This window comes from Caenorhabditis remanei, chromosome I (genome assembly GCF_010183535.1).
Source record: "Caenorhabditis remanei strain PX506 chromosome I, whole genome shotgun sequence".
Lineage (NCBI taxonomy): Eukaryota > Metazoa > Nematoda > Chromadorea > Rhabditida > Rhabditidae > Caenorhabditis > Caenorhabditis remanei.
In genome coordinates, this window is record NC_071328.1 from 7,762,662 (window position 1) to 7,786,507 (window position 23,846).

General features: G+C 38.4%; 8 protein-coding genes across 8 annotated transcripts; 5 read left to right on the forward strand and 3 right to left on the reverse strand.

Annotated features, from left to right (window-relative positions):
- Positions 1 to 4,259: 4,259 nt before the first annotated feature.
- On the forward strand, positions 4,260 to 5,410 carry GCK72_001503 (uncharacterized protein; the record flags this gene model as incomplete). Its single annotated transcript, XM_003097677.2, has 4 exons — positions 4,260 to 4,643; positions 4,715 to 4,849; positions 4,970 to 5,197; positions 5,282 to 5,410. The coding sequence occupies 4 exons, from the start codon at positions 4,260 to 4,262 to the stop codon at positions 5,408 to 5,410; spliced, it is 876 nt and encodes a 291-aa protein (XP_003097725.2).
- Positions 5,411 to 5,853: 443 nt separating this feature from the next.
- Positions 5,854 to 9,062, forward strand: GCK72_001504 (uncharacterized protein; the record flags this gene model as incomplete). Its single annotated transcript, XM_053723005.1, has 8 exons — positions 5,854 to 6,069; positions 6,179 to 6,550; positions 6,598 to 6,765; positions 6,820 to 6,950; positions 7,015 to 7,833; positions 7,879 to 8,324; positions 8,370 to 8,523; positions 8,570 to 9,062. The coding sequence occupies 8 exons, from the start codon at positions 5,854 to 5,856 to the stop codon at positions 9,060 to 9,062; spliced, it is 2,799 nt and encodes a 932-aa protein (XP_053591650.1).
- Positions 9,063 to 9,376: 314 nt separating this feature from the next.
- Positions 9,377 to 11,425, forward strand: GCK72_001505 (uncharacterized protein; the record flags this gene model as incomplete). Its single annotated transcript, XM_053723006.1, has 7 exons — positions 9,377 to 9,449; positions 9,502 to 9,638; positions 9,698 to 10,207; positions 10,396 to 10,505; positions 10,600 to 10,811; positions 10,858 to 11,269; positions 11,314 to 11,425. The coding sequence occupies 7 exons, from the start codon at positions 9,377 to 9,379 to the stop codon at positions 11,423 to 11,425; spliced, it is 1,566 nt and encodes a 521-aa protein (XP_053591651.1).
- Positions 11,426 to 11,711: 286 nt separating this feature from the next.
- Positions 11,712 to 14,223, forward strand: GCK72_001506 (uncharacterized protein; the record flags this gene model as incomplete). Its single annotated transcript, XM_003097689.2, has 6 exons — positions 11,712 to 11,795; positions 11,849 to 12,177; positions 12,253 to 13,317; positions 13,421 to 13,756; positions 13,802 to 14,038; positions 14,130 to 14,223. The coding sequence occupies 6 exons, from the start codon at positions 11,712 to 11,714 to the stop codon at positions 14,221 to 14,223; spliced, it is 2,145 nt and encodes a 714-aa protein (XP_003097737.2).
- A 310-nt stretch (positions 14,224 to 14,533) lies between these two features.
- Positions 14,534 to 16,474, reverse strand: GCK72_001507 (uncharacterized protein; the record flags this gene model as incomplete). Its single annotated transcript, XM_003097686.2, has 5 exons — positions 14,534 to 14,739; positions 14,815 to 15,248; positions 15,325 to 15,742; positions 15,837 to 15,925; positions 16,026 to 16,474. The coding sequence occupies 5 exons, from the start codon at positions 16,472 to 16,474 to the stop codon at positions 14,534 to 14,536; spliced, it is 1,596 nt and encodes a 531-aa protein (XP_003097734.2).
- A 565-nt stretch (positions 16,475 to 17,039) lies between these two features.
- On the reverse strand, positions 17,040 to 17,621 carry GCK72_001508 (uncharacterized protein; the record flags this gene model as incomplete). The annotated part of the gene is made up of 2 exons (XM_003097676.1): positions 17,040 to 17,147; positions 17,244 to 17,621. The coding sequence occupies 2 exons, from the start codon at positions 17,619 to 17,621 to the stop codon at positions 17,040 to 17,042; spliced, it is 486 nt and encodes a 161-aa protein (XP_003097724.1).
- Positions 17,622 to 18,758: 1,137 nt separating this feature from the next.
- Positions 18,759 to 20,572, reverse strand: GCK72_001509 (uncharacterized protein; the record flags this gene model as incomplete). Its single annotated transcript, XM_003097663.2, has 7 exons — positions 18,759 to 18,929; positions 18,982 to 19,081; positions 19,160 to 19,251; positions 19,340 to 19,661; positions 19,789 to 20,124; positions 20,237 to 20,369; positions 20,416 to 20,572. The coding sequence occupies 7 exons, from the start codon at positions 20,570 to 20,572 to the stop codon at positions 18,759 to 18,761; spliced, it is 1,311 nt and encodes a 436-aa protein (XP_003097711.2).
- Positions 20,573 to 21,012: 440 nt separating this feature from the next.
- GCK72_001510 (uncharacterized protein) lies at positions 21,013 to 23,718 on the forward strand (the record flags this gene model as incomplete). The annotated part of the gene is made up of 11 exons (XM_053723007.1): positions 21,013 to 21,060; positions 21,127 to 21,192; positions 21,238 to 21,328; positions 21,535 to 22,004; positions 22,054 to 22,240; positions 22,330 to 22,627; positions 22,678 to 22,763; positions 22,904 to 23,058; positions 23,104 to 23,332; positions 23,379 to 23,500; positions 23,545 to 23,718. 11 exons carry the CDS (start codon positions 21,013 to 21,015, stop codon positions 23,716 to 23,718), a joined length of 1,926 nt encoding a protein of 641 aa, XP_053591652.1.
- Positions 23,719 to 23,846: the final 128 nt, after the last annotated feature.

The following is a 23,846-nucleotide window of genomic DNA, read 5'->3' on the forward strand; positions in this document are numbered from 1 at the left end:
TTGAGCTCTCCATCTTCTTGTCCAGTTCTAGGTTGGCACCTTGCCAAACATGTGTCAACAAAGCACGTTTCCACTCTATAAGCGCGCAGTCCACTAGCCATTTGTCAAAATTTGATCGAATCGTCGAAAAAACTCGTATAGAGAGAAATAGGTTGAGACGGCAGAGAGAGAGCAGGTGGAACGTCGACCGAAATCGAAGAAATCGAGCAAAACAAACAGAGAGCAACGTCGGTCGGTGACGCTCTTCTCTCTTTATTTGAACATCCAACTGTTCTAATTTCACTCGGCTCTTTCTTCCTTAACCGTCACCTTTTTTTTCGACTTAACCATGTTTTTCTTCGTGTTTTTCTATGTTGCTCGAAAAACACTTACCAGTGAGTGAACTCGAACCGAGAACTCACAGATTGTCAGTCAGACATCTTCCCGTCTATTTGAGAAGAGTTTGCCGATTACTGTGAGTTCATAAATAAACTTGTTGATTATCTTTCGGCGAGACAGCTCTAGATGAATTTCGAAAAGAGCACTTTCTGAACCTAGCCTGTGTAAAAATCTTGAAATAACGAAGTCATGCACTTCTTCTTTTCTAAATCACCAAGAAGAACGCAGCTCATTCTTCCCTCTCTACCGTTCATTTCCCTCCAACACTTCCTCAAAATCACTATGATTTATCAATAAAAAACTCACAAAAGAAAGTATTTTCAGTAGACGTACACATCAATCAAATACCTTTTGTATGTTCTCTTCTGTTGTCCCTTCCTAACAATTTGATGCAAATGCAATATGAGCCCCCTTTCCACATACATGCCTACTCACTCTCTCCCTATTCATGAATAACTAAACGGTTGTATTTATTATTATATCAACAAAAACCGACAAACCACGCCCACTGTTTCTCTCTCTCTCTTCACTTACTTTTTTCTCGATCGGCTCTCGATTACCATAACCGGAGTTGTGCTAGTTTTAGTTGTTGAAGTTTTTTTTTCTCGGGGTGTAAATTGAGAATGGACAGAAAAAAGGAAAATGCACTGATTTTATCGGTGGATAGACACCCTTTCTGTCCAGTTTCCCTCCCTCTCTCTCTCTCGAAGAAAATGGATTTTCAACACTTTTCCACGCTTTCCGATATGTCAAGTGGCCACATAGCACTGCTTATTTCTTTGTGTTCTATTCGATTTACTTGTGATTTCATTATTGGAATACACAGTAACACGTGTTTATTTTGGAATTCAAAGGAGTGTATTGTATTCATTCAATTTCGAAGATCGGTTGAATTAGGCCGATCTGCAACATATTCTGTAAGCGTTTCTGTTGTCAACTTTTTAAATTCGAAAAAACTTGAGCGAGATTACTGTAGCTGTGATTGCTACATTCCGAGTGATAAAGTACTTACTATATCATTTACTCACTAGTTTTCACTTCTTTTCCACAAAGTTGGATAGTTTCCGTGTTCTGAGATCATCCCTCATATCATAAACCTAAACCACCCCTTTCACAACTATACCGGGCGACCATGCTACCCATTCATTACATGTTTACTTGATCCGTTCCATACAATTCAAGATAAAACTTTTAATGTTTGAGAGAATTCAAGTTGGGGGGCGGGGGGGGGGGTCACCAATGTGTGAAGAATTATCTTAAATTTCTATCGCCGACTAAAAAGAGATAAAATCTGTTGAGTGACCGAGATTCCACCGAAGGCATCCGTTGCATTTTATTTAGCGGGAAAAAATGAAATAAAAAGTTATCGTTCGCTTTTTTCACATTGTCATAAATGACGGGAACTTTAGAAAAAAGAGTTGTTTATCATTAAAAACCGCCTACATTTGGTATGTTTGTTCAGGCACTGCACTGATTCAATAGAATGGAATTTTCCCTTTTTTGGGATGTTTCTCATCTATAATGGTTTCATGTATAGATTTCTTAACCTATATTAGGCAAAAAAGTTTTTGAAGCTCCAACCATATTCTAATCACCTATTATGAACTCACATGTTTTTGTGCAAGGAAAGCTCGCCCGCCATCTCACGGAGGCCACGCTCACTCTCATATGCATATATATGAGCTTAAATGATCACATTGCTGCAACAAGAAATTGGCGTGGCTGCCGCAGGCGAGCGGGACGAGCTCTCCTTGCACAAAAATTTTAATTCATAATACTTCTTTGAATACTCTTCTGAATTCACTTTTTGTTATTTTCTCAACTTCTTCAATAAGAAGAGTGTGTAGGTTGAAATGACTGGGTCAAACTTATATTAACGAATGGAAGTTGCAAGGCGGAGCGTAGTTCCTGCTCAACGATGTTTAAACTTTTCAAATCCATCGTTTCCGGTCTTCTGGCTCTAGGCTAATCACTAAAAGTCTCCTCAGGTCATCACCACCCAGCCGGCCGTTCGAAAGCACACTTTTTGTCCGTTTTCACTCATTATTTGAACAAGTTATTATCCCTCACAGCTTACACTCTTGACGAGAATCAACCTACCCCCGGGGTCTCCTATACGCATTGTTTCATGCGCTTCCTCCCCCTCTTCACACGATTCCGGGGCAAGTTAGACCTGAAGGAGAGAAAGAGAAATTACTTCTCATTTTCTGTTTCCATGACTTTTTTGTGAAAAGAGAAACAAATCGATCGGCCGCCCAAGTGGATGTGATTCGGTTGTCTAATTAGTGTATGCCCCCCCCCCCCCCGCGCCGTTTTCCGCTTTTTTTTTTGTGTGATACGTTCCTTTTAGGCTGCAATTGAACGGTTAAGAACAACGTTTTTCGTGATATGCCATACTGAGCTTTCAAGCCCAGTTTCACAGTTTCTCGTTCAATGTTTTGCCATATTATAATTTACAGGCAAAACACACCTCACCATTAATAAGGAAATAAATAACTTCTGGTACCTCGAACGGCTATGTAGTAAGCTGTAACTAACTTTTATTTGGAATGAAACGGCTTTTCTGTGTTGACGAGAAATTTGTTCATTCTCCGAAAAGGTGCGATTTTCAACACTACTTCTTAGAAACTGTATGAGAGTGATAACACAAATCGAAGAGACGCAGAGAAAATTCTGCGCTGTTGCGTAATTGTGTTTACGTACGAAAGGAATTTTTTTGAATTTTGAAGGCGCGAAATGCTCAATTTTTAAGTTTAACTTCTTGAAAATCTTCAAAACTTCTGACTTTGCTGAGATTTTACTTTTACACGTTTCGTTTTTCTGTAGTCTGTTGTTTTCATTGCAGACTACAGAAAACTTAATTTCTTAATCGGTAATTAAATACCACTTTACACGTTTTGAATTAGCCGAAGAGATATAAAGATATTTATTCGGGTGTTTCCACATACTATAGATAGCTATGGCATTTGCCTCTCCAATCGCTTTAATTCTTGCGCTTTCCCCCCTATTAGATTTCATTTCATCTCTCTTCTTCTCGAAAATTTTGACAAATCGCTTTTCATTCTGTGGTGGTGACGGCATCCAGTTTTAGAAGACGTCGTCATCACCACCATCGACACACACAACGCATACTATTATGAATAAATCGCATCGCGTAAACCGTTTTGCTGCCGCGTGTGATTCGTTTCCGATTACATGGCGACGTCGTCTCTTTCTCTAGTTCCCACAGGTACACCACAGTATACAGATTTTTATGATTGTATTATATGTTAGTTTGTATGTGTGTTTGTATCTTTCTCGTCGTTCCCTGTCTCCCACTGCGAGATTTCTTCTAAATTGGATGTGGGAGGTGTGTTCACACACGCACCGATTATCTATGTCTTCTCTCTTCTCTCATCCCAAAAACGGCCATCAGGTGTTTCTGTTTCGTCCACTAAAAATCGAGTTTCGCAATTTTTTTTCTAATTTAGGAATTTTGACTGTTTCATGTGACTTTCCACTGTATTCATTTCAATATCTTCATCATTGTTTTATATTTTATCCGTTTATTTAAATCTCAATTTAGAATTCAGCGTTGCTCTCTGAAGTAATTTCTAATTTGAAAAATATGCTCGTTTTATTCAGATTTTCTCCATATATTTCATAGTTCGCCAAGATTCCTGGTTCCCTTTTTCCTCGAGGAAAGCGTGTACTAAAAATGAACTTGAGAACCAAATAGCTCAAACTAGTCTTTGAAATTGGTGATCGCTATGGAGCCATACAGCACATTAAGTAGAAACCTTCTTCGAAAATTCTCAGATAACAGTTGTTTGCTTTCCGTTACTTTATTTTTTTCTTTTCATTTCCATGGGTCATTTTCTGTTATTCTTCGATTTCCAGCTATGGCAGATGCTTATCAAATTCAGTCAAATGGCGGTGATACACAGTCGAAACCTCTTCTCGAATTGTATGTCAAGGCATCAGGGATTGATGCACGACGCATTGGTGCCGATCTTTTTTGTCAGGAATTCTGGATGGAGCTGTACGCATTGTATGAAATCGGTGTAGCCCGTGTCGAAGTGAAAACAGTGAATGTGAATTCCGAAGCATTCAAAAAGAACTTTCTCGGTGCACAACCTCCAATCATGATTGAGGAAGAGAAAGAATTAACGTATACTGATAATCGAGAGATCGAGGGAAGAATCTTCCATTTGGCAAAAGAATATAATGTTCCACTATTCGAAAAGGATCCATCTGCTGAGAAAAGAATAGAGAATTTATACAGAGTGAGTTTTTTAAAAATTTTAATTAACTTGTAAAAATATCGAGTTTCTAAATAACTATTTTAATTTTGCAGAATTTCAAACTCTTCCTCAGGGCCAAAGTTGAATTTGACAAAGGAAAGAAGGAGCCATCGCGGGTAGAGGATTTACCTGCACAAATAAAAGTGCACTACAATCGTGTCTGTGAGCAGCTGTCGAATATCGATCAGGTAAGTGATCGTCGATATTAAATACTTTTGAACATGTCAAAAACTGCTGGGAAAAGTGGGAATAGCCCCAACCAAGGCATAACTCAGTATTTCTCCCTTATATCGCTTATATATTTTCAGCTGTTATCCGAGAGAAAGACTCGCTATTTGCTTGGCAACAGTATGACTGAATACGACTGTGAATTGATGCCACGTCTTCATCATATTCGCATCATTGGCCTCTCTTTGCTCGGATTCGATATTCCGCACAATTTCACACATTTGTGGAATTATATTCTCACTGCTTACCGCACTGCTGCATTCATTGAGAGTTGTCCAGCTGATCAAGACATAATTCATCATTACAAAGTAAGAATTACAATTATTTGGCTATCACTTCTCATGTCCAAATAATTGTACCTCGACAAAACATGAAAACTTCTCAATTTTCAGGAACAAATGAATCTGTTCACAAATCAACGGGAAACTCTTCAATCACCTACCAAAACACATACCATTCCCGAGAAGGTTCTATCAGATATTCGTATCAAAGGATTGGCTCCAGATGTAAATGTTCACTGAGGACAGGGGGTACTTGCCCTCTTCCAACTGTCTGTTTCTCTATACCCTCCTCTCCTTGTGTCTATCTCATTCTCTATTCCCACACCATTCCGGCATATTTTCTTGTTTTCTTCCCACCAACGATCGACCGATTCATTTTAATATTACAAACATAATATTTTTTGCTTATTGTTTTTAACCTGATATTTTCTCTTTTTCTCGTAAACGTGCTCAATTTATCTGAAATTTGACGCAATATTCCCCACCTTTTTGTGTTATCTCTTGCCATTTCGTTTCCCATATATTCCTTTTATTATCCTGTTCAAACGAATGAAATCACTTCGAGATTAAAGAATTATAGACATTTTTGGTTTTTTGTGCCCATTTCTTATATTTTCGCATCGTGAAAATACAATTTTAGCTTCGGAGTAGTTTAAGAACTTACATTTCTCGTTTTCAAGAAAATGGCACCTCCGACGAGACGTAGTCAAACACGCCAGACACCACAACCGGTGACGTCATCACCTGTTCTGGAGAAAAAATTGTCGAAAAATGAGTTATTGATTGGAGGAGCTGAGACTTCAGAAGCAGATATAGACACAAATCAGAAGCATTTTTTCTCGTTTCAAGAAGAAGGATTGACAGTTGAGGAGTGTGCGCAGAAGTTTGATTCTTTCGTGGTGAGTAGAGTTAGAAATTCTAACCTGAAGATTCTGGAAAAAATTACTTTCAACGAAGTGAATCGCCTAAGTAGAATTAAGCTAAATTTTCGAATTATTAATTTTTCAGACAAAAGAAGATTTCTTTGCCACAATTGCACCAGAAGAAGTTTCCCGATTTATGACAAAAGCGGTTGCCGGAAAAAATGGTGGTTTAGTTCGATGCATGGTCTGTTCCAGAGAATACGCAACTGGAAGTGGAATTCTTTTTCACTTGAAAAAGTGTAGCTTAACAGAGGTCGAAGTAGACGAAGACGTTGAAAAGTATCGAAATTCACCGATTCTTTGGCTGAAAGTTTCTCAAAAAGAGGAGACATTGGAAAAAATTGTTGGAAAAAATTACAGCTGCTTCTCGCATGGATGTAGTAAAAGCTTCAAAACAGCAAAGAGTTTAATCAATCATTTGGATGCGTGTGTAAGAGCTGGTTATTGGACTTTTTCGGTAAGTATGTGAGAGTAAATTAAATAGTTCCAACAGTTTTTTTGTAGGATCGACCAGACGAATTCAGGAAGTTAGACAAAAAACCAAAGAATTTGTACGTTAAAGAAGCTTTGGCTGCTGGTAATGGAAAAGTAGCATGTTTTCTGTGTGGAAGAATCTATAGTCATACTCATGGTTTACTATATCATATTGATAGATGCCAAGTCGAAGAAGCGGTATTGTTTCAGAAGTTCTTTGAAGCGTATTACTATCAAATATAATATTTTCAGGACCAACCATGGAAATGTTACCGATGTGGATTCGAAGCAAAACGGCCAGATGCAGAAGCTCATTTGCTGGAATGCGGAAGACAGACGGAGACAAAATTGATCGATTCAAAAATGGAAGCGGCTGTGTTGAGGTAGCTATAACAGTTTCTAAGTTGATAAAGTTTGTGAATCTCGACCATAACCTATTTTTTACAGTTTCTTGAACAATACTGACGATCCAGACGCAGCTACTCCCTCCACAAAGCGTCGTCGTACAGTTGGTGGAGCGCCTCGTGTCACTGCCCGAAAAGACGGATCCACTCTGTTCCGTTTCCGTAAATCAACAGTAAATCGCTCGTTTAATGGAATTGTTACAAGAGCAGATCAACAATGTTATGAGGAAACGTGTCGTACAATATTCGAAAACTGGAAGTTGGAATCCGATACTGTAGCTTTTTCGAATCGTCTTCAAAACATTCCATCTGCTGAATGGACACCAGAATTTCTAGATGAATCCAGTCAATTTTATCGCATTTTCCAAAATCGCCAGTCTGTCACAATTTGCACAGGAAAATCAGAAGGTCTTCAAAGTACAATACCACCTGGAATTCGGTTGAATACTAGAGAAAGTGTATATTTGGAAAAAGGAGAATCAGAATCAGACTTGAATACAACTGTAGCCTATTGTGGTGCACCCATCAATGGAATACAAGTAGCCCCTGGAAAAACTTCAGAAGGAGATGACGTCATCTGTGTGACTACATTTGCCAACGAGACAAATTTCGAATCGGATTCAAGCGTAGTGCAGTTTTGGAAACATCGTCTCATCACTGAAGACGATTCAATTGACCAAAAGAGTCAAATGGAATTATGGTTCCTGTTACACATTCCTCATCACGGAACTATTCTATCGATGACGTGGCTTCAGAAGTATGATTCAACGGAAGCAGGATTAATTGGATTCGTTGCATTTGCAACATCGATTGGAAGAGTGTTGATTTATAGGATTGATGAGACTATTTTGAAAGCGGAAAGGCGAGAAATGGAGTACATAACCAATGAATAAATACAAATTTACAGCTCTTCATCATCGGAAAGTGTGTCAGTTATTACAAACGTGGAGCCTCATCTGATCTTAACCCTCCCAAAATCTCCTGAATCTTCTTCCCAAACTTCTGAAGACGATTTCTTGAATGCTACAGTCAAAATTGAAGGAGAAGAGATGATCATCCCAATTAAATTCGATGAATCTATCGTTCCAATTGTGAAAATTTCCTGGTCCGGACACAGCGGAGGAGGCAATTTGGCTGGAATAACCGGACTTGGAGCAATTGCGATTTGGAACTTAGATGGAGAATTGAATGAACCAAGAATACATTTAGATGAAAGCTGGCAGTCACCTCCAACTGATATCTCTTTTTTGAATTATGATCATCTAGTTGTTGGATTCAAAGAGAGATTAGTGAAAGTTGTGAATATTGACTCGTGGGATGTGAAGTTAGAAGAGAATACAATGAAGACTGCTGGTGAGTTCTTCTATCCCTTACTCAGATGAATTACCAGTTTTGCAGGTGCTCGCGTCCACACCGATTCTCGTATCGTTCACAGTTTCTTCACATTTCAAAGTGAATACACATCGTTCCCGTATACTCAAGCGACTGGTGTTTCTTATGTCAACATGGATTTAGATTCAATGAATCTATTTCTCATTCCAACTGGAAATACGTAAGATAGATTTTATAACCCTGTTTGTAAATGAGTATACTTTCAGCCATCAATTGATGACATGGGAAGTCGCTATGTGTGCTCCGCTTGGAACTCTTCTTTCTTGTGGAGTCGATGGACGACTTCTGGCTTCTGCATCCGGACGTCTTCTCAAAAACAATCATCTTCCATTTTTCGCAAATAGAAATCTGATTGCATTGAAACGATGTCGGGTTCTGAAGGAAGAAGACTTGATAGTCCCTAAAATGGAAGAATCTGAAACATCTGCTTCCAAGTCATCTGAAAAGCAGAAAGAACCACTCGAAGAAAGTCTTGTAAATCACGATGAAGTATGCCAAAAGATGTGGTTGGAAGTTGCATTTGATGAGCCATTCGAACCAAAACGAGTTGAACTATCTTGCCGGGATCAGCGAATTGAGTCGTTGAACTGTGTTGATGCTACAACAAACTCAGAATTCCCTGTGGCTTTCACGGGTGGAGAAGCTGGATTATTGTTTGCAGTGCCCAGTAAACTTGTTGTCAAAAATATGAATCTCTAAATTTCTTATTTTCAAAATAATGGTTTTATGTTACTCCTTTTTGTTGACCAAATTTTTCTTGTTATGATTTGTTAGCTGGGACTGTTTAGTCACTTCATTTTCGATCGAATAAATGTTTTGCTTTTTTCAAGAAGCGAGGGGATTACTGTCAAGTCTTCTAGTGGACCTATTCACTTTACATGCGTGTATAAAAATTTTCCCGCAAAAAGCAAACAGTGCAAGCACGCTTCACTGAACCGTGTAAAACACTACGCTGTTTTGAGAGGCGACAGAGAAAAATTCCCTATTTCTCTAATTTTTCAACAAAAAATTCAATGATTCGATCTCGATGTCTCATCAGAAACTCCCACACCTTCGTAACTTCCCCCATTTTCTACGCCAATGCAGGTAAGGTGCGCTCTGGTTATTTCGCAACATTTCCAAATCTCTTCCATTTCAGAACCCCATATCGGCCACGCCTACACTGCAGTTATGTGTGATACTGCTCATCGATGGAATGTTTTAAAAAATAGCAATAATCAGAATTCGGATTCAAGAGCTTTGTTCTCTATTGGAACTGATGAACATGGTAGTAAGGTTTGTATTTTTCAATAAATGTGGATTCTCCGTCGGCTTTTCACTTTTACTAGTTTCAGATTTATCAAGCATCTCAACTGGCTAAAAAGACGCCGAAAGAGTTCTGCGATCAAGTCTCGTCAAAGTTCTCGAATCTGTTTGAAAACCTGAATCTATCCCATACACACTTCATACGAACCACAGACTCGAAACATTCAGAAGCCGTTCAAACCTTTTGGAAGACACTTTCAAGCAATGGATATATCTATAAAAGTAGCTACTCCGGCTATTATAGTATCACCGATGAATGTTTTATTCCGGAAAATGAGGTGGAGAAGAGGAATGACAAGATGGTATTGAAAACGACATCACAACCAGTTGAATGGATCGAGGAAGAAAATTATATGTTTCGATTGTCGGAATTTCGAGAAAAAGTGAAGGAATGGATTGAGAAAACAGATGTTGTGTATCCGGTCAAGTATAAAACATTAGCGTTGGATAGTTTGACGATGGAAGATGATTTGTCGATTTCAAGGACAAGAAGTCGATTATCATGGGGAATTCCGGTACCCGACGATCCTTCGCAAACAGTGAGTTGTTTTCTGACTTGAGCACTTTTGACTTATCAAAAAGCATATGAACGTAAATTACATTCCCAAGAAGGAGAAAGAGAATTACATTCCCAAGAAGGAGAAAGAGAATTACATTCCCAAGAGAATGAACGTGATATAAAAATAAAAACCTTACATATCGAATATTTGAAAGGCACCTTTTACAGATTTACGTTTGGCTGGATGCTCTTGTTAATTACCTGACAGTCTCTGGTTATCCTCAAAAACAATTTGTCTGGCCACCAACTTGTCAAATCATCGGAAAAGATATCACAAAGTAAATAAAAAGACTCACCACTTTCCGAAATCGTTCATTTTATGACAAAAAAGAAGCTCACAATCAATGGTTCATTAAGAATTTTTGATTCCAGATTCCATCTATTCTACTGGCCTGCTTTCCTTATGGCAGCTAATTTATCACTCCCGAAAAAAGTTTTCATCCATGGTCATTGGCTAGTAGATAATGTAAAAATGTCAAAGAGTTTGGGGAATGTTGTGAACCCGAACGAGGCAATGGATAAATTCACTTCAGAAGGTCTCCGTTATTTTCTGTTGAAACAAGGAAATCCAAGTAGTGATTGCAGTAAGTTACTGTGACATGATGGCACATTAATCATTGAAAAATTCAGGTTTCAGCTGGAGTAGCTGTCTGGAAATGATTAACAGTGATATGGTGAACAATGTTGGAAATCTTGTTAACCGCAGTACTGTAGCGAAGATCAATAAATCTGGAGAGTATCCAAAAGTTGAATCATTGGAAAGTAAAGTTAAAGAAGATACGGAGAAACTGATGGAAATGTTGGAAGAAAGTTACGAGAAGTGCATTGAACTATACAATGAGATGATGTATTATAAAGTAATTGAGCATTTAATGCTGATTATGAAAGAAGCAAATCGAGTATTCCAATTGAGCCAGCCATGGAAAGAGACTAATTCAGAACGTTTGGAAAGTGTACTTTATGTGACTTATGAAACAATTCGAGTTGTTTCTATTCTTCTACAACCAATCACTCCTAAAATGGCTGCATTTTGTTTACACAGGTAAGCAATACGGAACTGCGTTGGAAAATTCGATTTTTCTTCAGATTGGGAGTAAAACCAGACAAACGAAGTCTAGCAGATGCAAAAATTGGATGCTACAGTGGCGGAAAATTGGGCAAGGATCGAGGAGTTTTCATCGAAAGAATTCAAAAATAATACTATAGGATTTTCAAATTTATAATTGTTTTATTTTTAGATTAGTGGTTTTGCATAGATAGTTTTCTGTTGTTTTTTGTACCCTTTTTGTTCTCGATGTTTTTTGTTAATTATACTGTGCGTGCCTTACAGAAAATATGAATTGCGGGTTTCTTTTTTTATCTTTCAATTTATTTCAAGCTATCCTGTTTGAGTCATGGTACTCTTATCTTTGTTTTTTAATTTATTATTTCAGACATTCACTTATTTTTCTAGGGAGTATTAGCTGGAAATCGACGATATCGACATGAGCAGCAAGGAAGCACCGAAAGTTGAAGAGATTTCGGAGAAAACGAAGGAAACGAGAGATTTGATTCTCCGTAATCTTCAGGTAACCCATAAGCCATAAACTCTGTTTCCTCACTTAATCTCTATTCTTCACAGGAATCTCTTGGAGTCGATAAACTGACAAAACAATTGGAAACTGATGGAAAAGTTGCACATGTTTATTGGGGAACTGCAACAACTGGAAAGCCACATGTTGGATATTTGGTTCCAATGAGAAAGATTGCTGACTTCCTCCAGGCTGGACTGAAAGTGACAATTCTCTTTGCTGATCTTCATGCATATCTGGATAATATGAAAAGTTCATGGGAACTTTTGAAAAGTCGTGTTGTCTATTATGAATGTGTTATCAAGGCACTTCTTCAATCTTTGGATGTTCCGATTGAACAATTGTACTTCAAGAAAGGAACTGAGTATCAGTTGTCAAGGTACGTGATTTGGTCATAAAGTGCAATCCATTTCCGTGCGAGTCGAGTAAAAATGCTCATCTTGTTTTCTTTTAGAGAATACACGGATGATGTCCTCCGTCTCAGTGCCCAAGTTTCTCAACGCGATGCTCTCAAAGCTGGTGCAGAAGTGGTGAAACAAGTATCATCTCCGCTTTTATCTGGTCTCCTCTATCCACTTCTTCAAGCTCTCGACGAGCAATATCTGAAAGTTGATGGCCAATTTGGAGGCGTTGATCAACGAAAAATTTTCATTCTCGCCGAAGAGCAACTCCCAAAACTGAAATTAGGAAAACGCTGGCACTTGATGAATCCAATGGTTCCTGGATTGACGGGAACGAAAATGTCAAGTTCAGAAGAGGACTCGAAGATTGATGTATTGGATGAACCAGATAGAGTACGGACTAAAATCATGGGAGCTGCTTGTTCTAGAGACCAACCTGATAACGGTGTACTCTCATTCTATAATTTTGTTCTATTCCCAATCGTGTCACCGAACGCTATCGAAATTTCGAATCAACAATTTTTCGATTTCGAATCTTTGAAAACGGCATATTTGGACGGAAAACTCGATGAGACTTCCCTGAAAAAATTCCTCGCCGACTTCTTGGTGAAACTTTTGGAGAAAGTTAGAACCAGATGTGATAATGACGTTGTGAAAGATGCCAAAGAGAAGGGTTACAGTACTGTTGAAGATGTCGTCTCCGAAGCTCTAAAATCCTCACCGATCCCAGAATTGAGCACTGAACAGAAAGCTTGGAAGGACGTCCTCGGAGCCGAGCTCCTGATTCCAGACGAACTTGATCGAGTTCTTCCAACTATCAGCTCTTCCAATCCACTTAAAATCATGTTCGTCGCTCATGGAAAAGGAAAATTCCATCTTGGATTCGTGGCACCTCTTCTGAAGATCAAGTCACTCCACGATTCTGGAGTCCCTGTGAAAGGAACCATTCTTGTGTCCGATATTGAAGCGTTTCTGGATAACGAAAAAGTCTCATGGGGAGCGATTGAAGCGAGAGGAATTTACTATCGAGAGATGTTCCTGTCATTGATCAAACGTCTGAAGTTAGAAGATATTATCGAAGTGAAAATTGCTGCGGAACACGAGAAATACTTTGATAAGTAAGTTGATAAATGGTAGATTAACAGAGACTGACAGTCAGTTAAAGAATCAAACTGTTAGACTTCCAAAAAAAAATCTAGTTGATCGAACTCTCATTTTCAGAGATTACGTTCTGGATTTCTACAAAATGGCATCAGCAGTGACGCGTGACGAAACAACAATCTGTGAAGGAAGTGCTCTTTCAGGAAATCTTGTTCCTCTTATTTATTCTCTAAATGCTCACATTCATCGTCCGGATCTTCTGATCGTTGGAAATGATTCTACCGTATTTGCTGATTTGTCGGCTCGACTTCTTCGTTATTTCGGATATTCTGCTATCTCTCATTTAGCTATTCCAACGGTTCCAGGATGCAATGGACAAAAAATGAGCTGTTCTGTTCTGGATTTCTTATTGGATCCACTGGATACACCGAAGCAGACAAAGACAAAGATTGCAAGGTAATTTACTTCTCTTTCCACTCGAACTCAATTCAAAATTTGCAGAAGTTTCTGCGAACCGGGAAATCTTGATGGAAACGTTGCAATGCAGCTTGCCGAGCTCATTGTCTTCCCACTTCTCAACGGATCTTGCTTGAATATTCCACGTTCCGCTGATAACGGTGGGGATGTGTCAGTATCAAACTACAGAGAACTGGAGCATGAGTTTGTCACTGGTACCAATCCAGAGTTCCCACTTCATCCCGGTGATTTGAAAAATGCCGTCGTTGGAGTTATTAATGGGTAAGTGAATGGATGAGATCCACTATCAACTAGGAACTGATCCATCAAAGCTTAAATGATCAACATTAATAAGTATAATACTGTTTTCCAGACTTTTCGATGGAGTTCGTGCAGATTTCGCTGATAAAACTCGGGAGAAATTGGTCAAAGATGCTTTTATGGCTTCGAAGGGAAAGAAGAAATAGTTCACTGAATTAAATTATTACATTTTTTGGTTCTTTTTGTTTTTATTTCATTTAATTAAGCTTATACCGCTCGTCTATCAAGTTATTTATGTTTGCAAAAGATCTTTTGGTGGTTTTTATTGTCCCTAAATAAAATTATTCCGGATAAAAGTATTGCTGAGGTCAGATAATTTTATTGAATTGTTCTCAAAATACAACAAAACGAAGAGAAATTCCAGAAAAGAAAACAGTTAAGAAAAAAGGCATAAAACAGGATAAGATATTATTGTAGATCATAGAACCTGTATCTTTGGTTAGAGGTTTCAAATAGTTACTTTTTCGAACTGAAGAGAACTCCACATGAATTGTTGCCGACTGTTGATGCGAATGGTGTAGTCGTTGCTGGTTTCGCACCGAATAGAGAACTTGTTGTAGCAGTTGTTCCAGTTGTTGGTGCTGTGGTGGTAGCAGACCCGAAAAGAGATCCTCCTGAGAAAGCTGGTTTTGTTGCAGTTGAACCGAACAATGATGAGCCACCTGAGTTATATATTTTGGAACTTGAGATAAACCAAAGCTTCGACAAAGATATCAGCTAAACCTCTCAAAACTAACCTGTGTTTCCGAATAAGCTGGTTCCCGTAGATAGCCCGAGACCTCCAACAGCTGGTGCAACAGCGGGTGCAGGTGCCCTCAGTGCACTTCCAATGATAGCAAGACTAGATTGTGATGGGAAGAATTCGGCACCTTCACTGATGGCTGATACAGGATCAGCATGATTAACAGTTGTATTCCACTTTCTCAATTGAGTATATCCTTGTTCAATCAAAAGATCACGAACTTCTTCAATATCTCTTCCGAGCGCTTCAACATCATAAGTTCCATTAGAGACAACTGTATCACACTTCATGAATTCCTCAACTAGTTCCTCAAAAGTAAGATGTGGTTCTCCTTTTAAAAGTTTCTCGAATCGAGTACGCATTTTGTTGACACGTGTTTGAAGAGCTCGAATTTCTGAATCGTACCCTTGAATTCGTTCTCCAAGATGCCTGAAATTAAGCTGATTTAAAACATTTTAATTATCTACAATGTGTTTAATTCGGGTGAGAATCTTTGATAACGAACTTTTTGATGAGCTCCGCGTGCATTGACTGATTGGCTGTACTAGATTGATCCTGTACTCGTCTCGCAGTATCTGCCAAATGCTTATCGTGTGCAACCAATTTCGCCACATCATGAGATGAGATAGTAGCAGTGCATACATCTCTTTTGACTTCATTAATCCACCCACGTGTTTTATCAATCATTTCGTCAATTGATACACTATCAACAGCCATATTCTCGGTTTCTTCCATCAATTCTCGATTCTTCTTCAATTTTTCTTCGATAAGTGGAATCATATCACGGATTAATGTTTGTGTTTGCTGCCATTCACTGTCTTTTGTTGTATCTTTATCGCCAGTCCCAGATAGAGATGATGTTGTGGCTCCAGTTGTATTTGTGCTACCGCTACTGCTCTGTTGCTGAATTCCTCCAAGTCCCACTGAAACAGAAAAATTGAAATCAGTTTTTATAGGGGAAAAATCGGATAATTTCAGCCGGGAGAGAACTGAATGGCTATCTCGATTTAAACTCACAAATTGTGTTTGAAGCTGGTGGTGCGCCGAAAGACGTAGTTGTCGGAGCAGCCGATGTTGTTGTAGATCCGAACAGTCCACCACCGAGTCTAAAAGTAATTACAGTGAGAATTGAAGAAAAATAAAATTTCTATATTATAGATATTATTGCTATTGTTTGTGTATCTACGTCCATAAATAATTACTCACGTTGCGGCACCTGTAGTGGATGGTTTGGTACCGAACAGTCCTCCACCAGTGGCCGCGGGCGCTGCAGTTGTTGAACCAAAAAGCCCTCCCCCGGTGGTTGCAGGTGCTGTAGATGTCGAACCAAAAAGTCCTCCAGAAGCCGATGTAGCTGTAGTCGTCGATGTGGAACCAAATAGTCCTCCCGACGCTGGAGCTGTAGTTGTAGTCGTTGAACCGAAAAGTCCTCCTGTAGCTTGTGTTGTTGTGGCGGCTGGCTTGCTTCCGAATAGACCTCCTCCAGCTGTAGAAGTTGTTGTTGTGGATCCGAATAGTGGTACGGTAGATGTCGTTGTGGCTGCTGCTGGAGCTGCTCCAAATAGACTTCCTCCCGTGGGTTTTGAAGCTGTTGATGTTCCGAAAAGTGGTGTTGTACTGCTTGCAGCAGGTGTATTAGATCCAAAAAGAGACATCTGAATACAAATGAGAATAAATAGATGAAACTTAAAGAGTGTAAAAGAGCTAAGAAGAAGGCAAATCGATAATAGAGGTGCAAATGAGATGTGTGTGTGTGTGTGGGACAGTAGGGATGTATGTGACAGTATGAACCAAGAAGACAGAAGACGTGAAACAACAACAGTAGAGCGCGAATGTATGCCAAACGCGGAAATGGAGCACTAAATGAACATCCTTCTTTTGAGAATATGAAAACAAGAAATATTATTTGAGTGAAGATAACAGATTAGTTCAGAGTAGCTTCTCTTCTTTTTTCTTTCGGTTATCTCAAAAACCCGAAAAAGCTATCAGATTAAAAGTGAAACTGTGAGTATAAATTTGAAAGTCCAAATACTAGGAAGAGAAGGTTTACTCTTTACCAAGAAAAGTCCCAGAAATTCAATAAAAACAAACGGTTTATGAATAGAAAAACTACTGAATGACGACAAAATGAATGGGAGACACAAATAAGAACGGGTGAACAAGAACAAGTAACAGTGAAAAAAAGAAATGAGTGTGGAACAAAATATTGGGAACGAGATATCATTGTTGAGAAGCAGCGGCTGTTTTGTAGGCTTCTGTATAGGCGGCCTTGTTCCTTTCGTTCACACCTTCAACGTTTCTTGCCATTTCGACTGCCAGGAAGATGATCTAAAACAAGAGAACATTTGAAAAGATAGTTTCTTTTTCTGTTTATTTTCTGCTGGTAGCCTGTTTTGCTCTAATGTTACTACTATATTCACTCACTCTTGGAACAACCACAGTATTATCCGGACTGTACGGTTTGGCTGCGTGACATCTCATAAGCGTTCCCATTGAATAGTCTTCGACGATATCCTTGAACTGTTCACAATATTCTCGCCACGTCTCCTTCGCTCCACCATCCTTCAACAAACTCGCCGTGACTTCTTCAACATCCAAATCTGGGAACGATTTACGGAATGCCGGGAGAATTATGTCTTGATGTTTGTTCAAGCGGAGTACTCGTGTATCACATCTCATTATCAGATTCATGTGAATTTCAGATCGTTCACCCGCTTTGATTGCCCAAGCCATTTCAATCGATTCGTCATTGACGTACTTGTCCGCATCTCCATAGTCGACTTCTGTATCCATTCCAGTCATTTTTTTACCTGTAACAAAGAAATTGATCAGAAAATTTAACGTTTGTATATACTTCTTCATCATAAAAATATTTGATATAAGCAAATAAAGTATGGACACAGAAGAAATATAACTTAAACGGCGAAAATCGTTTAAGAATTAAATAAATATCTTAGAATTGACTAATGGGAGAATAATTGAAACACTTCATGCAATATCTTTATTTTTTCTATCTAACCTATCAGAAAATTCTGGAAAACTCTGAAAATTAGTCAAAAAAGGCCCGAAAAAATTCGAATGCTGAAGCTCCACCCCTTTTTGCAACTGCGGCGCGTCTCTTAGCAAGCCTGCCGCGTGTGAAAGAGTTTTTTGGGGGCCCCACGAAAATCGGGGAGAGACTTTCAATCGGGGAACGAAAATCGGGGAAAACAACTACGGTTTGGAAACTGCGCCGCAAATTTGCGTTCGTCTGTGCACACTTTCCCCGATTTTCGTTCCCCGATTAAAAGTCTCTCCCCGATTTTCGTGGTGCGCCGTTTTTTGACTCTGCTGATATATAAATTTCGGTGACACATGAAAAGATATTTGACAGAAGTGAATAAAGTACAGATTTTTATCTTCATCGAAAGTATTATCGGAATAAAAAAGTTCCGACATTTTTTACCGACGCGCAAGAGTCGCGGTACTGGTAGATCAGAAACGCCCACTCATCATAAACATTTCTTCTGCAAAATCAGGGCACGGTTTCATTGCATTCGCGGGTGAAGTTTTGTTTAAAAATACCACTTTTTAAATAAAATTTGACCTATTTCCCTTAAAATTTCATTTCCACCATGAAGTTTGAGGAAAAAAGATCAAATTTTAAAGGAAATAGGTCAAATTTTATTTAAAAAGTGGTATTTTTAAACAAAACTTCACCCGCGAATTCAATGAAACCGTGCCCTGATTTTGCAGAAGAAATGTTTATGATGAGTGGGCGTTTCTGATCTACCAGTACCGCGACTCTTGCGCGTCGGTAAAAAATGTCGGAACTTTTTTATTCCGATAATAATAATGTCACAAAACAGCAAAAACAGTAAAGAAAAACAAATAACAAAACCAGTATCAGGGGGCGATGAAAAAGAAAAGATTGATAATGGAGATGATAAATATTGGAGATTAATCTTCTTCCCAGTTTCCTTCCAGACGATTTCTAATATTCATTCCATGAAGAGCTGCTAGTGCAGCCACTTGCTCAGCCATCCGAACGTTTGGTTGACCAATTCCTGAACGGAACTTCTTTTCACCAATGGTAGCTGTTGCTATAAATCTCTTGTCGTCTCTTTTGGTCTGGAAATAGAAATTAAACATAGAAATACCAAATGTTATTGAAAGGACGTACAACTTCATACGTGGCTTTTGGTGTTTTCGTTTCTACGCAGTAATCGTGGAGGACCATCTTGGGAGTTGGTGAGAATCCGACCGAATTTTTGAGACGTTTTCTGAAATATCAAAAGTGAATCGAATGATTATTGAGTGTCGCTTTCAATTTATAATCGGAAAGGAAGGAGCAAACTAACAGTGGGAAAGACACTTCAATATTATAGACACCATCGTCATCAACTCGTGCTCTCTTTTTACTCTGCTTCTTTTTGCGATCCTCATTCCATTTCTGAAACTTCGATTATCAAAATATAACAACTAGATTAGTTTTCGTATACTTGTATTTCCGGTTTAGAATTATGACCATGCGAACTCACATTAAAAACCTCTTCTTTTCCAAATGCTTTACAAATCTGTAACACACTTCCAGCGGCTACCGTAGCCTTCCCACGTGGATCATGCTCCTGGTCGCTTCCAAGAATTCGTTGGACTACGTACTTTGTCATTGTATAAGATTCATCATATTGGCATGCTAATTCCAGAAAGTTCTCGATGTCTTCAAATTTATCTAGAACACCATCTTCACGGAATATGGAAGGAGTGGAGAGAGCTTTTCGAGCAATCATTATACTGCTAGTTTCAGTTGCGGATCTCCATTTCTCAATATCTGAGAACTGCTCGATTTCACCGGAGAAACCACTGAAAATGTATCGTTAAGAATGAAAATGATAACTTTGTAAGAAGTTGAAAGAAGTACTGTAGTTTTGGGGTTATCTACAGTTAACAGAACACTAACTCAAATTTTTAAAGTAAAAAAAATACTTACTTTGCAATAATTGGAATAGTCGTAATAGTGCGGGAAACCTCACGAATCTCTTCAATTCTACATTGATCTGGTTGTCGTTCATCTCGTCGTCTTCCATGTACTCCTAACGCTGAAACTCCGCATATCTCAATTTCTCTGACTAGTTTGAGTGTATCTTCAGGATTATCTAGCACACGAATCTTGCAGGTCACTGGTACTTTTGCAGCAGCTTTCAGAGATTTCAGAATATCAATAATCTTTTCCGTTTGGGTTAACAATGCGGCACCCATTCCACAGTGAATTGAAAAAGGTTTTGGGCAACCCATGTTTACGTCGATTCCAGCAACATCATCACCACTGAAAATGGGAAATTGTGAAGTGAGGAATGCTCTGCACTTTAAAACTCTGTTGTATTTCTATAAATATGGGGTTTTAAAGAAAAGTTTTCGGAATTCAGTATAATACTTACACGATTTCAGCGATTTTCGCAGCTTTTTCTCCAGAATTTGTTCCAATTTGAAGAATACACCGCCCTTTTTCTTCTGGAGCCAATCGCAAGATGATATCATCGCCATTTCGATAGTCAATTGTTCCCAGAGCATCTGAAATTCATTGATATAATAATTAAGCACAAAGTAAAAGAATTACCATTTATCACTCTGGTCGATTCAATCAGTTTCTTATCTACAATTTCTTCTGTATAACACAAGTCTGCACCATATTTCAGACATAACAATCGTAGTGGTGTCCTTCCAGCCCGCACCATCGGGGCCAGAATCTTTTTATTACTGTACAACTCGGACATCTGATATCGCTCAATAACTTTCTAACTTTCTAACTTTGTTAAATACTTCGATTTTTCCCTGGAAAGTACAAAATTAGAAGTTTAATTTGCTATTCGTGATATTTCGGAGCTCATTCAAACTTCTATGAAACCGCAATGTACTCAAAAAAATTGCCAAAGTTTCCTTTTGACTTTCTTATAAAAATAAAATCAAAGTAGAGAAAATGAACGAGGGGAGACTGAAAAAACTGAATTTTAAAAATAATTCAGTACTCTGAATGCAAGCTAGCTCCATCGAGTATTGTGAAAGACACTGTACTCGGGGAGGAGACGCAGACATATGGGTGCGTTCCTCGTGCTGAATCGATCCGGAACCTGAAGCATTGCCTGAATCTGTAGATATTTCCTGTATTTTCTGCATATTATAAACTATCTGAAGCAGAGGAACAGACAGAACAGTAATGCAGGCAGTACCACCATCAAAACATAACGAGGATCTTGAGAAACATGTTAGATTTTGAACTACATATTTTCAATTGGAATATACAGATAACAAATGAATCAATAAATTTCAGTTGACACCTCATGAATTCAATGAAACACTGAGAATATTGTATCCACATATTAGAGAAAGAGAAAATGTAAGTTTTTAGTTTTTTCGAGTTTCCAGATTCGATATAATTTAGGATGTACGACTTCCCAGGAGATGGGATGCTACGCAGGCTTCTTCTTATTTGGAATTGCATCCAAACGGGTTTTCTGTGAACTTTAAGAGAAGTAAGTTATGACACAGTTGAATTGATCACGTGGCTAAGATTCCTGAGGTATTGATAAAAGGAAAAGTTCTGGAATGTTTGGGAAGATAATCCTTATTTGGAGGACGAGGTTTTCCAGTGATAACAGACGAATTGGATTACTGTAATTATTGTAATCTTGAGAATTCTAAATTCTAAAAAGTGAGATGACCCGATTAATATTTCTAGATGCCAGTATCCAAGGGGATAAAGATCCATCTGGAGTTGTTCGCGCTGATTTTCATATTCCTGCAAGTGTTGGCACATATTATTTCGAGGTCAGTATTCTTCATGGACATCGCGGATGTATGGGTGTTGGACTGAGTAAACAAGGTGGAGAATTGAATCGAATGCCCGGATGGGATCCTCATTGTTATGGATATCATGGAGATGATGGCAACTTCTTCTCTGCTTGTGGACATGGAACTGCTTATGGACCGAAATTTGGGACTGGTGATGTGATCGGATGTGGAATTGATACCACTTTGAATATGGTGTTTTTCACTAAAAATGGAAAACATTTGGGAGTGGCACTCGAGTGTAAACCTGGAGAATTAGAAGATTTATATCCGACGGTTGGATTGAAAACTCCCGGAGAAAGACTTGTTGCAAACTTTGGGCAAACTGAATTCATGTTTGACTTTGACGGATACAGAGATGTAAGTATTTAATTCAACATAGAGTAATCTTCCACGTATCACATTTCAGATCTTGAATAATAAGAAGATTCGAATGTTAGAAGATGTGAAAGTGCCTCCAAACTTTGGAAATCATATGGACAGAGTAGTTGCCTCATTTCTTGCACATACTGGAGCAACGGAGACTTTAAAAAGTTTCTCCAAAGTTGCCAAGTTGGATAGACCAATTGATCATGAATTTGTTAGAAAAAGAAAAGGTTTGTCTAGATCTTCTTCTTCATCTCGTTGCCTTTTTCAGAAATAGTCGATATGATTATGAATGCCACTAATGGAGCTGTAATTCAAGAGAAACTTCTGGAATATTTCCCCGGATGTCTTCAGAATCAAAACAGAGTTCAGCTTATCTTCCTCTGTCTCCGATACATTGATTTGGCCAACACGATGCAAAAAGCACCTCCAAGTTTCCGTTCTTCAATCGATGAACACCAAAATAGACCAATTTCTCCAACTGAAATTCGTGCGAAACCGCCGAAACTATTGAAAGGAAATCATTGTAAATCAACGAAAAGAACAAGAGAATCACAGAAAAAACAGTCAAATCCAAAAGTTCACACGCCGCCACCAGTTAGAAGAACTGATGCAAAGTAAATTTTTGAAGAGATTTCTGTTGTTACTAAATCTTCATTATTTCCAGAGCAACTGAAGATCTTTGTATAAAAAATTCAAACATTGATCGATTCTACACAGATGAGGATACTGGAGAAGAGATGATTAGCATTGGTAAGTTACAGAATTCAGAATGTTTGATAGAATTATGTCTAGAAGAGTATCAATTTTTTCTTCTATCGGAATAAATAGAGATCAACGTACAGGAATCTGAAAAACTCCGAAACGAATAGAATGCAAATAACTTTTTTCAGATGGACTCAATATAACCAAACGAATGTACGTCGAATTGTACACGTCTGATGAATACGGAAAATTGTCATACATCATAAAATTAGGACGAGAAATTATGCGTCTTGCAGGATCAGTTGAGAACCAATTGACTAAAAAGGATAGACAAATTTTGGAAGTTCGTGGGTTCTCACATAAACTGAGGACTAATTTCATTATTCAGACTTCAATGATGATGGTTTTGTGTCCGAATCCACTGGAAAAATATCCATTGAAAGCATCAGATAGAAGATATATTTCAAATGTGATCAAGGAAACAATCAATAATTATGCACCGTCAACACCTTCGAAACCATCAAAACCAGTTAATGAAAAAGAAAAAGAGAAGAAGAAAGATGGAAAAAATAAGGAAAAGAAGGAAAAGGAAGTTGAGAAAGTTGAGAAAGTTGAAGGTAAACTGGCTGTTCTTTTTTCGTTTATTGAACTTGAGATTTCCAGAAAAGGAAACCCGAAAGATCTACTCAGAGTTACGTGGATTGTTCTTGGCTTGGAAAGGAATTCATTATGATTTATCCTCGAGAGATGGAGTGCCTGCTTCTATTTATTTCATGAGAAATATGGTATCAGAGACACACAGACAGACCAATAACTTCATTGCTTTCAGGTACTCGACGAGCTGAAATTCCCGGAGAAGCCGATCGAGTATTCAGATGAACCAATGGAACAAGAAGCATCTGAAGCACCAGAACGTACACCAGAGCCCGTAAGAGAAGTAGATAATGGAATGGTTATGGAAGAAGATGATGATGAACTAGATGAGGAGGAAGAAGATGTTTGAATTGTTTGAATTTCCTTTTTTGTAAATTTCGAATTTAATTTGTACCATATGTTGCCATTATTGAAATCACAGAAGTCTCAGGAGAGAAAAAAAGATAATGATAGGAAACTGGATTCCACCATAATTCA